This window comes from Nicotiana sylvestris, chromosome 8 (assembly GCF_000393655.2).
Source record: "Nicotiana sylvestris chromosome 8, ASM39365v2, whole genome shotgun sequence".
Lineage (NCBI taxonomy): Eukaryota > Viridiplantae > Streptophyta > Magnoliopsida > Solanales > Solanaceae > Nicotiana > Nicotiana sylvestris.
The window spans coordinates 16,772,825-16,785,495 of record NC_091064.1 but is presented as its reverse complement, the minus strand read 5'-3'; the positions used below and the strand labels follow the sequence as shown (position 1 = coordinate 16,785,495).

Here is a 12,671-nt window from a genome sequence, read left to right as displayed (position 1 = left end):
CACTTCCACTCAGGTATAGACATTTGTTGAAGTAGGCTACCTGGCCTCTGGTGCTCATACTTAACCTGTTGAAAATTCAAACACCTCGCCACATACTCAACTATATCTTTTTTCATCCGCCACCACCAATAGTGCTGCCTCAGGTCACGGTATATCTTCGTAGAACCTGGATGAATCGAATACCGTGAGCTGTGTGCCTTATCTAGAATCCTCTCCCTCAAGCCATTGATATTAGGAACACATATGTGACCCTGGAGTCGCAGAACACCATCCTTGCCAATAGAAACCTCCTTGGCAGTACCATGTAGTACCGTCTCTCTGAGAACTGCCAAATGTGGATCATCGAACTGCCAAGCGTTGATCTGTCCTAACAATGAAGACTGTGCAACAACACACGCAAGGACTCGGTTGGGCTATGAAATGTCCAACCTCACAAGTCTGTTAGCTAAGGACTAAACGTCCAAAGCTAGTGGCCTCTCCTCCGCTGAGATGTATGCCAAGCTACCCATACTCTCTGCCTTCCTGATTAATGATGTCATAATCCTTCAGTAACTCAAGCCATCTACGCTGCCTCGAATTAAGATCCCTGTGCTTGAACAATTGCTGTAATCTGCGATGATCAGTACAAACCTCACATAGCACTCTATACAGATAATGTCTCCATATCTTAAGAGCATGAACAATCGCTGCTAACTCTAGGTCGTGCACATGGTAATTCTTCTCATGAATCTCCAACTGACGTGAAACATATGCAATAACTCGCCCTTTCTGCATCAATACCCAACCCAAGCTAACGTGTGAAGCAACAATATATCGTATACATCCCCGAACCGGAAGGAAACACAAGAACCGGTGTTGTAGTCAAAGCTGTCTTGAGCTTCTGAAAGCTCGTCTCACAATCATCGGACCAACAGAAGGGAGCACCCTTCTGAGTTAATCTAGTCAAAGGTAATGAAATAGATGAAAAACCCTGCACAAATAGGCGGTAATAACCTGCTAACCCTAGGAAGCTCCTAATCTCAGTCACTGAAGTAGGACGCGGCCAACTCTAGATCGCCTCAATCTTCTTGGGATCCACCTTAATACCCTCTCTTGATACAATATGCCCCAAGAATGCTACTGACTCTAGCCAAAACTCACACTTGGAGAACTTAGCATATAGCTTCTGCTCTCACAAGGTCTGAAGCACTACTCTTAAATGTTGCTCGTGCTTCCTCATGCTACGTGAGTATATCAAGATGTCATCAATGAAGACAATAACAAAGGAATCAATATAAGGCCTGAACACCCTGTTCATCAAGTCCATAAACGCCGCTGGAGCACTAGTCAAGCCAAAGGACATCACCAGAAACTCATAATGGCCATATCTAGTACAAAAAAAGTCTTCGGGATATCTGAGTCCTGAATCTTCAGTTGATGATACCCTGATTTCAAGTCGATCTTAGAGAACACCCTAGCACCCTGCAACTGGTCGAACAAATCATCAATGTGTGGCAATGAGTACTTGTTTTTTGTGGTAGCCTTATTCAACTGGCGGTAATCAATGCACATCCGCATAGTCCCATCCTTCTTCTTCACAAATAGCACTGGTGCACCTCAAGGTGATACACTAGGTCTCACAAATCCCTTTGCTAACAACTCCTCAAGCTTCTCATTTAACTCTTTCAACTCTTTCGGTGGCATATGGTACATTGGGATAGATATAGGCTGGGTACTTGGAGCCAAATAAATACAGACATCAATGTCACGATCCGGTGGCATACTTGGAAGGTTAGAAGGAAACACATTAGCGAACTCCCGGGCTACTGGCACTGAATCAATTGTAGGGGACTCTGCGATGGTGTCCCGAACATATGCTAGGTACGCCAAATAAACCTTGTCGACCAGGTGTCGAGCCTTCAAAAAATAGATAATCCGACTGGATGCACTAACGGAGGAACCCTTCCACTCCAATCTAGGCAACTCTGAAATCGCTAAAGTAATAGTCTTGGCATGATAATCAAGAATGGCGTGATGTGGAGATAACCAATCCATGCCTAGGATGACCTCAAAGTCGATCATATCAAGTAACAGAAGGTCTGCTCTAGTCTCAAAACCATATAATGTTACCATATAGGACCGGTAGATCCAATCCATGACCACATAATTGGCCACAAGAGTGGACACATAAATAGGAGTACCCAAAGACTCGCGAGGGATATCTAGGAAATGAGCAAACAGAGATGTCACATATGAATATGTATACCCTGGATCGAATAATACTGAAGCATCCCTACCGCATACAGAAATAATACTTGTGATCACGGCATCTGAGGCCACTATATATGGTCTCGCCGAAAAAACATAGAATCTAGCTAGAGCACCAGCTGGCTGAACAGTAGCCAGCTGAACTCCCCATGCTTGGCCTCCACCTTTAGGACGACCCCTACCAACCTGTCCCCTATCAACCTGTCCCGGACGGCTGGTGCTACAATCATAGGTCGATGACCCTGTTGTACTGCCTTGCCCCAAAGTTTGGGGCAAGTACTCTTTATGTGACACATATCTCCACACTCGTAACAACTCCGTGGTGCCATAGACTGCTGTCTTGAAGCCTGACCCTGATGGCCCGAATATGATGTCCAGAATACCCGCTGGAGGAACCCTGAATAGCTGATAGGCGGTAAGAACTCCCCGGTATCGCACTGAAATAAGGCCTCACTAGAGCACCTCGTGGAGGTGGTGGTGGTACTGAATATGTGGGCCTGCTGGGCTGGCCCCTCCCAAACTGACCTTTGCCCCTAGCTGGGGCAACTCTAAACTCTCCAGAGAATCGGGCCCTCTTGTCCTGCTGCAACTGCTCTCTGCTCAGTTGGCGGTAACCCTCAATCCTACGCGCAATCTCTACCACTAGCTGATACTCACTCCCCATCTCAACCTCTCAGGCCATGCTAGCTCGAATACTGGTATGTAACCTTGCAACAAATCTTCGCACTCTCTCTACATCCGTAGGAAGTATCATGAGTGCATGGCGAGTCAAGTCAGAGAATCTCGCCTCATAGTCGGTCACAGACATCTGACCCAGCTCGAGCAGCTCAAACTGACACCGCAACTCTTCCCTCTAAGAGGACAGAATATACCTGTCCAATAGAAGCCGTGTAAACTGATCGCAAGTCATGGAAGGAGAACATTCTGGTCTACTGAGAAGGTAAGACTGCCACCATCTACGGGCCTTACCCTCTAACTGTAAGGTAGTGAAATCCACTCCACGGGACTCCAATATCCTCATGTTGTGCAGTCTATCCCTGCACCTATCAATAAAATCTTGGGAATCCTCATGACGCTCACCTCTGAAGATAGGAGGGTGTAGCCTAGTCCATCTGTCCAACAACTTCTATGAATCGCCATCCGCAGCTTGTCTGGGCTCAGGTGCCATTACTGCAACTCGCTGGGTGCCACCGGCTGGTAGTGTACCCGGAGTTTGATATACAATAACTGCATGACTAGGAGCCTGAGCAGTAGGGGTATGTTCTCCCCCTCTTACCTGAGATGTGGCTAGGTCTGCTGGAAATAAACCAGCCTGAGCCATCGAGTCCATGAATCGTAGCATACGGCCCATGACTTCCTGGAAGCCCGGTGCTGTTGATACCCAATTTTTCTCACATATTTTTAATACATATATATACATTGAAAATAGTACATATGCATTTATAAGCATGCATGAGCGTTTTTACAATTTTTCTATAATTTTAAAAGCTCCAAATCAATTTATTTCTTCTCTTTTTATTTATAAAATATCCAATAATTATCCTTCATATCCTTTTGTGGTGATTCAGCCATTTAAATTCATTATTTATGTCAACATAGTGTTTGAATATTTTTAGTGCATTTTTTATAATTGCATTTATGTTTTTAGGCTAAATTGCACATTTTTGCAATAATAGCCCATATTAATGCATAATTACATTATTGATGCATAAAATGGTCTTTTATATTTTTAAAATGTTAAATAACCATTTTAAAAATCATTTTACTATATGAAATATTTTTTGGAACTCATTTATTATTTTCTATAAATTATGTAGTTATTGAAAGTGGCTATTTAAAATCTGGCCTGTTTTTATTTCAATTTTGGTCCTAATTCAACCCAATACCAGCCCAATTTCAATTTAAACTTACCCAGCCTAAACCCTAATACCCGATCCATCCCCAAACCCTTTTAATCTTGGCCGTTGGTCATAGAGATCAACGGCCACAATCAGCCCCTTCCTTTTTTAGTCCCAAACGACCCCCCAAACCCTTTCATTTTCCACCGTCCGTTGCCCTGAAATCCTTCTCCTCTCTCAAATTCTCTCAAACCTAACCATAGTCGGACCTCGCCGTCACTCATCTATGGCCATCTATGGTGGTTCCTCACTACCCCCAGGTCTCTAGTAGCCTCTCTTGTATTTGTATCACCATCTTCGGGGTCCTCAAGGAACCTGGGTTAGTTTGCTTCCATATATGGCCATTCTCGCCTGTTACAGGCTGTCCTGGTTTGATTCCGAGTGAGATATTCCTATATCTATGGGTTTCTAGGTTTGATTCTTCATCTCTATGATTGTTCTTCTCGAAACCCTAATTTCTCTCTTCTGAACTTCTTAAATATGTATAGATCTGAGATGGTTTAGACCTATTTAATATGAGTTTTACAAGAGCCTTTTGGTTTTTACAAGAATTATGTGATTTTTAATGATTTTTCATTTTTTCTAAACTAGGATTTCCGGAAATTTCTTTTCCAAAATGTTTGATGATTTTTGAGTGTTTGATCTTCTGCTTCATTTTTGTTTTGACTGATTTCGTAGGTTTGCTACAACCTTAACTCGTTTATACTAAAAGCCTTAATTTTTGACATTCTTTGTTTTGTTTCTAAGTACTGGTGTATTGACTGTGTTCTTGCATTGGTTCTTGTGATTTCTCTTTAGCCATTTAAATGTCTCGTGATTTTCTTATCCTAATATGCCTCTACTGAGTTTCTTAGTTCAACTCCTTTACTGATTCTATATGTTTGTATCCATTCTGACTATTCATGTTAAGACCTATATCTTTCTCCTTAAATCAGTGTCGTTTTCTTGATTTACCAATTTGTTTTGTGTCGAATCCTGACTATTCATTTCTTACCTTATTTTGTCTGCGAAACTTGTTGACTCTTTACGTGATTTTCTCTTTGATTGAACCCTTGATTATTCTGAAGTTCTTATTTCCTGGTTTGATTTGAACTCTTTTCCTTAACAAAACTTTTAATTCTTACCTCTCTACTCGGTTTGATTGAACTTGTTGCCTTAATTAGTTTTCCCTTTCCTTATTTATTATTTTGCTGATTCTTACTGATTGTTTCCTTAACTGAAACTATTGTTCATTCACCCCTAATTACCTACTTTGTACTTAAGTCGTACTCGATTTCCTTCCTTAAGTATCTGTCCTACTTTTACCATTGATTGATTATCCCTTGATTAAAGGGAAGGCTTACTGATTTTGCAGTGATTGATTCCATGAATTTCTCTAATTGCTACTTAATTGATCCCTTACCTTATTTTGTTAAGCTTTTGATTACTATATAAACTCCATCTTATTTTAACTTCTGGACAACGAACATAGTTCAAAAACTACTACTTTTTACACCCTAAAAAGGCTCTCTTTCTGCTCTCTTTGCTACTTGTGTTCCCTGTTATTCTAGCTGGCTACAAGCCAAGGCTGGAAACTGCACAATACCTTGCTCACAATCTTTTGTTTTCTTTCTTTAACTAGGTATGCCTCTGATTAATTTTTAAGAATCAAAACCTATGTTTTTACTTACTGCTTTAGTTCATATGGCCTGAGTTTATTCTTGCTCCTGTTTACTGCTCGCCCAGTATGCCTAATACTGCATATTCAAATCTATGACCAGCATGTTTCCACTCTACTTCTTTGTTTGTTATTTTGTTTGACATGTCTACATATGTAACTTCCTGTTTGACTGGCTTCTATTTATATAGCATGCTTAGACTCTACCTTTGTGTAATTAGCATGCCCTCATCTGTCTTTTTCTGTTCTACCTCACTCTTGCTAAGTTAATTACTCTCCCTAGAATGGCGTCAACATGTTTCTGTTGTGATCTTTGTTGCATGACCTGCATTCTACCTACTAGTTCTATAGAACCCCCTCAAAACTCTATGTATCCTATTGTCTGTATGCTTCATTAAGGTGTACTCTCTATATTCCCAATCCCTCTTCCCTTTGTGTGAAAGCTGCTTGCCAAAGTTACTTCCTAAAGTTTGTTTGGTCTCTGTCTTGTGTTCTGATTGCAAAATTGCTTCTTTATACTTTCCCTCAAACTGTTTTATCACCAATGGTTTTCAAAAGTTCTTTTTAGTCCTAAAACCTTTCTATTAAACTCTTTCAAACTATCATGCACTTCCACTTACTCTTAGAATACTAGGTCCTTCCCCTCTGATATGTGTATTGCCTTGAGACCCTTGAAATCTCTCTGAACTCTGGCATGTCAGAGCTGACATTTCCAAAGTGCACCTAAATTAGTTATTATTTGAGAAAGGTCTAGGTGTGAGCACTGCCCGGGATCCTTGAGGTCCTTAGGGAACTCTGACACACCTAGACATAGAATTGGCTATGAACTTTGGTGTCACGACCCGGATTTCCCACCATCGGGTGTCGTGATGGCGCCTACTATCGGAGCTAGGCAAGCCAAATATATAAAATATTTTTCCTGATTTCTTCCAAACAATATAATAAATGAGACAAAATTTAAACGGAAGACTTTAAATCTAAAGCGACTGAGAACCAAAAGTGCGGATGTTTGAACCAAAATGCTACCCAAAGTCTGGTGTCACTAGATCACGGACTACTATAAAATACTACAATCAATGTCTGAAAGGAAAATACATCATGTTTGTCTGCTACAAGATAAACAAATGAAAAATATGGAAAGGGACTTCGGCCTGCGAATGCCAGCTAGGCTACCTCGAGAGTCCCTGGACTGAAGATAGCTCCCAGAAGTCCTACTGCTGAGGTCCGTAAGCTGCTCCCTGATCTGTGCACAAAAATGCACAGAGTGTAGCATCAGCACAACCTACCCCATGTGCTGGGAAGTGCCTGGCCTAACCCCGGCGAAGTAGTGACGAGGCTAAACAGGACCTACCACAATTAACCTATACAGATATATATACAAGTGCAAGAAAAAAAACAATAACAAGATAATACAAAGTAAAGCTAGGAGGGGACATGCTATCGGGGAGTAACAGATAAAAATGAAATATCGGAAATAAGCAGAAGAACTCCGGTTTCCATGATATATATATATATATAGTGGACGGCGTGCCACACGATCCCATAATATCATATATAAGTGGATGGCGTGCCACATGATCCCATAATATAGTATATAAGTGGACGGCGTGCCACACAATCCCATAATATCATATATAAGTGGACGGCGTGCCACACGATCCCATAATATCATATATAAGTGGACGGCGTGCCACACGATCCCATATTGTCATATATATAAGTCGACGGCGTGCCACACGATCCCATATTGTCATATATAAGTGGACAGCGTACCACACAATCCCATATTATCATATATAAGTGGACGGCGTGCCACACGATCCCATAATATCATTCGAAACATCTGATTTTGTAAGGAGAGTCCCGTTAGGGGAAATCAACAACATATCACTCTAACCCGGCAAGGGTACAACTAACAGCTAAAATATCCCGACAAGGGAGAGTATATATATCGGTCTACACATCCCAGCAAGGGAGTAATCACAACACATTCTCTTTTTAAATCCATTCTTCCTCAACTAACACATTCATGTTCGAGCTAACGCTCCAAAAGTACACCAATCACAATTTTACCTCAACCGTTCACATTATATGAAACTCATCAAATAAACAAGGAGGTTGTGTCACGTTATTCGAATTAAAAGCAATTAAGACTCACGGTCATGCTAGACTCCGGTGCATAGATAACCGTCACCATGCCTATACACCGTACTCCACATTAGCAAGTAGCAAATAACATCCTAATCCTATTCCCTCAAGCCAAAGTTAGAACAAACACTTACCTCGAATGCTCCAAACTCAACTCACGCTTCTAGTATAGCTTTACCTCTTGATTCCACCACCAATCCGCTCGAATCTAGTCATAAGTTACTTAATCACATTAATAATTACTAAATGAATCACTCCCCATGCATGAAAAATAAATTTTACAAGGTTTTTCCCAAAATGGTCAAAAATACCCCCGGACCCACGTGGTCGAAACTCGAGGTTCGGACCAAAACCCGGTTACCCATTCCCCCATGAATCCAAATATATGATTTGTTTTTAAATCGGACCCCAAATTGAGGTCCAACTTCTCAATTTGTAGAAAACCTAGGTTCTACCCAAAACACCCAATTTCACCCCTGAAAATCTTTGATTTGAAGTTGAAATTATGTTAAAAGATGTTAAGGAATAAAGAAATTAAGTTAGAAATCACTTACCAATCGTTTTGGAGAAGAAAAGTTGTTTGGAAAATCGCCTCTTAGGTTTTGTGTTTTTGAAAAGTGAAAAATGACTGAGATTTTCCGAACTTGTATACCTTTCTGAGGACCTGGTGCGGACCGCACAAAAATGTGTTGCGGCCGCGCCGAGTGGCAAAAAAATTGGGGCTTTTCTGAACCCTTCCAGCGCGGACCGCACAGTTTTGGTGCGCGGCCGCGCTGGTTAACCTGAAACCCTAGCCCTTAGACTCAGCCACACGGACCGCACAGAAAGGCATCGCTGCCGCGCGGCTCCAGCGCGGACCGCGCGGAAATGACCGCGGCCGCGCTGGTGTCTGCAACACCTGAACCTGCATTTTCTTAAGTCCAAGACCTCCCGGGCCCCATTCAAAACTCACCCGAGCCCTCGGGGCTCCAAACCAAACATGCACACAACCTTAAAAACATCTTACGGACTTACTCGTGCGATCAAATCCCCAAAATAACATCATATACATAGGATCAAGCCTCAAAACACATGATTTTTCTCTCAACTTTCATAAAACTCAAATTCTCCACTTTAAGTCCGAAACACGTCATATGACGTCCGTTTTTAGCCAAACTCTATAGATAGTGCTTAAAACATATTTAAGACCTGTACCGGGCGCCGTAACCAAACTTCGGGCCCGATACCTATATTTTCTAAATCATTTTCATTTCAAGTTTTCATATCATTTTCATAAAAACAATTTCACACAAAAATTTATTTCTCCGGATTGGGACCTCGGAATTTAATTCCGGGCACACGCCCAAGTCCCATATTTTTCTACAGACCCTCTGGGACCATCGAATCACATGTCCAGGTCCGTTTACCCAAAATGTTGACGGAAGTCAATATTATGCATATTAATATCGAAATTCATCAATTTTTTTACATAATTCGCATATTCTAACATAGAACTTTCCGGCTACGGGCCCGAACTGCGCACGCCAATCGAGGAAACTAAAAGCGAGGTTTCAAGGCCTCGAAAGTGCGGAACAAGGAAGAACTACGGTGATGACCCTTTGGGTCATCACATTCTCCACCTCTAAAACAACCGTTCGTCCTCGAACGGACAAAAGAAAGAAGTACCTGAGTCGGGAAATAAATGAGGATAACGGCTCTGCATATCGGACTCGGACTCCCAGGTCGATGCCTCAGGAGACTGACCTCTCCACTGAACACGCACCGAAGGAAAACTCTTCGACCTCAATTGTCGAACCTGCCGGTCTAGAATAGCCACCGGCTCCTCCACATGTGACAGATCCTTTTCCAATTGGACAGTGCTAAAATCTAACACGTGCGATGGATCTCCGCGATACTTCCAGAGCATAGATACATGAAACACAGGATGCACAGCTGACAAGCTAGGTGGCAAGGCAAGTCTATAAGCCACCTCTCCCACACGATCAAGAATCTCAAATGGATCGATGAACCTAGGGTTGAGCTTGCCCTTCTTCCCAAATCTCATCACGCCCTTCATAGGCGATACACAAAGCAGTACCCGCTCCTCAACCATGAAAGCAACATCTCTGACCTTGCGGTCTGCATAACTCTTTTGTCTGGACTGAGCTGTACGAAGTCTATCCTGAATAATCCTGACCTTGTCCAAGGCCTCCTGAACCAGATCCGTACCCAATAATCGAGCCTCTCCCGGCTCAAACCATCCAACTGGAGACCGACATCGCCTACCATACAACGCCTCATACGGAGCCATCTGAATGTTGGACTGGTAGGTGTTGTTGTAGGCGAACTTTGCTAAAGGCAAAAATTGGTCCCACGAGCCTCCAAAATCAATGACACAGGCTCGGAGCATGTCCTCAAAAATCTGAATAGTCATCTCGGACTGACCGTCCGTCTGGGGATAAAATATTGTACTCAACTCAACCTGGGTGCCCAACTCTCGCTGAACCGCTCTCCAGAAATGCGAGGTAAACTGCGTACCCCGATCCGAAATGATAGATAGCGGCACCCCATGAAGGCGAACAATCTCCCTGATATAAATCTCGGCTAACCTTTCGGACGAATAGGTGGCTGCAACAGGAACAAAATGCGCTGACTTGGTCAGCCTATCAACAATGACCCAAACTGCATCAAACTTTTTCCGAGTCATCGGAAGTCCAGTAACGAAATCCATCGTAATCCTCTCCCACTTCCACTCGGGAAGTGCAATCCTCTGAAATAGACCACCAGGTCTTTGATGCTCGTACTTAACCTGCTGACAATTCAAACATCGAGCCACATGCACAACGATGTCTTTCTTCATATTACGCCACCAATAGTGCTGCCTCAGATCCTGATACATCTTCGCGGCGCCCGGGTGAATAGAATACCGAGAACTGTGGGCCTCCGCTAAGATCAACTCTCGAATCCCATCAACATTGGGCACACAAACTCGCCCCTGCAATCTCAATACACCATCATCATCTAAGGTTACTTTCTTGGCACCTCCACGCTGCACCGTGTCTCTCAAGACACACAAATGGGGATCCTCAAACTGCCGCTCGCGGATACGCTCTAATAGTGAGGAACGAGCAACCGTGCAAGCTAACACTCTGCTAGGCTCAGAAATATCCAACCTCACAAGACGATTGGCCAAGGCCTGAACATCCAAAGCAAGCGATCTCTGGCTGACTGGAATATAAGCAAGACTACCCATGCTGGCGGACTTCCTGCTCAATGCATCGGCCACCACATTGGCCTTCCCCGGGTGGTATAAGATAGTAACATCATAATCCTTTAGCAACTCTAACCACCTCCTCTGCCTCAAATTCAACTCTTTCTGCTTGAACAGATACTGAAGACTCTTGTGATCAGTGTAAACCTCACACGTCACGCCATATAAGTAATGCCTCCAGATCTTCAAGGCATGAACAATGGCTGCCAACTCGAGATCATGAACCGGATAATTCTTCTTTGGGATCTTCAACTGCCTCGAAGCATAAGCAATGACTTTGCCTTCCTGCATCAACACTGCACCAATCCCAATACGAGACGCATCACATTAGACCGTATATGGCCCTGAACCTATGGGCAAAACCAATACCGGTGCTGTAGTCAGAGCCATCTTGAGCTTCTGAAAGTTCGCCTCACACTCGTCCGACCACCTGAACTAGGCACCCTTCTGGGTCAATCTGGTCATAGGGGCTGCAATGGATGAAAACCCCTCCACGAACCGACGATAGTAACCTGCTAACCCCAGGAAACTCCGAATCTCTGCAGCTGAAGCTGGTCGAGGCCAGTTCTTGACTGCCTCTATCTTCTTCGGGTCTACCTGAATACCTGCTGCTGATAGGACATGACCCAGGAATGCGACCGAACTCAACCAAAACTCACACTTTGAGAACTTAGCATACAACTGACTACCCTTCAGGGTCTGAAGAACCACTCTGAGGTGCTGCTCATGCTCCTCCTGACTGTGGGAGTATATCAGAATATCGTCAATGAAAACAATTACGAACCAATCCAGATAGGGCCTGAACACTCGGTTCATCAATTCCATAAATGCTGCCGGGGCATTGGTCAACCCAAATGACATGACCAAAAACTCATAATGCCCATACCGAGTACGAAATGCTATCTTAGGGACATCAGATGCCCTAATCCTCATCTGATGATAACCAGATCTCAAATCTATCTTCGAGAACACCCTCGCACCCTGAAGCTGGTCAAATAAATCATCAATCCTCGGCAGTGGATACTTATTCTTAATTGTAACCTTGTTCAATTGCCGGTAATCGATGTACATTCTCATCGAACCATCCTTTTTCTTAACAAACAACACCGGCGCACCCCAAGGCGAAACACTGGGACTAATGAAACCTTTCTCAATCAAATCCTGCAGCTGTTCCTTTAACTCTTTCAACTCCGGAGGGGCCATACGATATGGCGGGATAGAAATGGGCTGAGTGCCCGGAGCCAAATCAATACAAAAGTCGATATCCCTGTCGGGCGGCATACCCGGCAAGTCTGAAAGGAAAACCTCAGGCAACTCCTGAACAACGGGCACAGAATCAATAGTAGGGGCCTCCGCGCTAGAATCGCGAACATACGCCAAGTAGGCCAAACATCCCTTCTCGACCATACGCCGAGCTTTCACATACGAGATAACACTGCGGGTACAATGACCAGAAGTCCCTCTCCACTCT

General features: G+C 43.4%; 1 protein-coding gene across 1 annotated transcript; it reads right to left on the bottom strand.

Annotated features, from left to right (window-relative positions):
• Positions 1-1,596: 1,596 nt before the first annotated feature.
• On the bottom strand, positions 1,597-2,911 carry LOC138874731 (uncharacterized). The gene is made up of 2 exons (XM_070153509.1): positions 2,773-2,911; positions 1,597-2,201 (listed from the first exon to the last, which is right to left on the bottom strand). Exons 1-2 carry the CDS (start codon positions 2,909-2,911, stop codon positions 1,597-1,599), a joined length of 744 nt encoding a protein of 247 aa, XP_070009610.1.
• Between the last annotated feature and the right edge of the window lie 9,760 nt (positions 2,912-12,671).

What these genes read in the sequence shown, in the direction of transcription:
- LOC138874731 (XM_070153509.1), bottom strand. Translation starts at nt 2,911, where the DNA reads ATGGGGAGTGAGTATCAGCTAGTGGTAGAGATTGCGCGTAGGATTGAG. An exon ending in TGCCCCAGCTAGGGGCAAAG is followed by an intron (nt 2,202 to 2,772) that starts GTCAGTTTGGGA and finishes CTCATTTCCTAG; the next exon opens with ATATCCCTCGCGAGTCTTTG.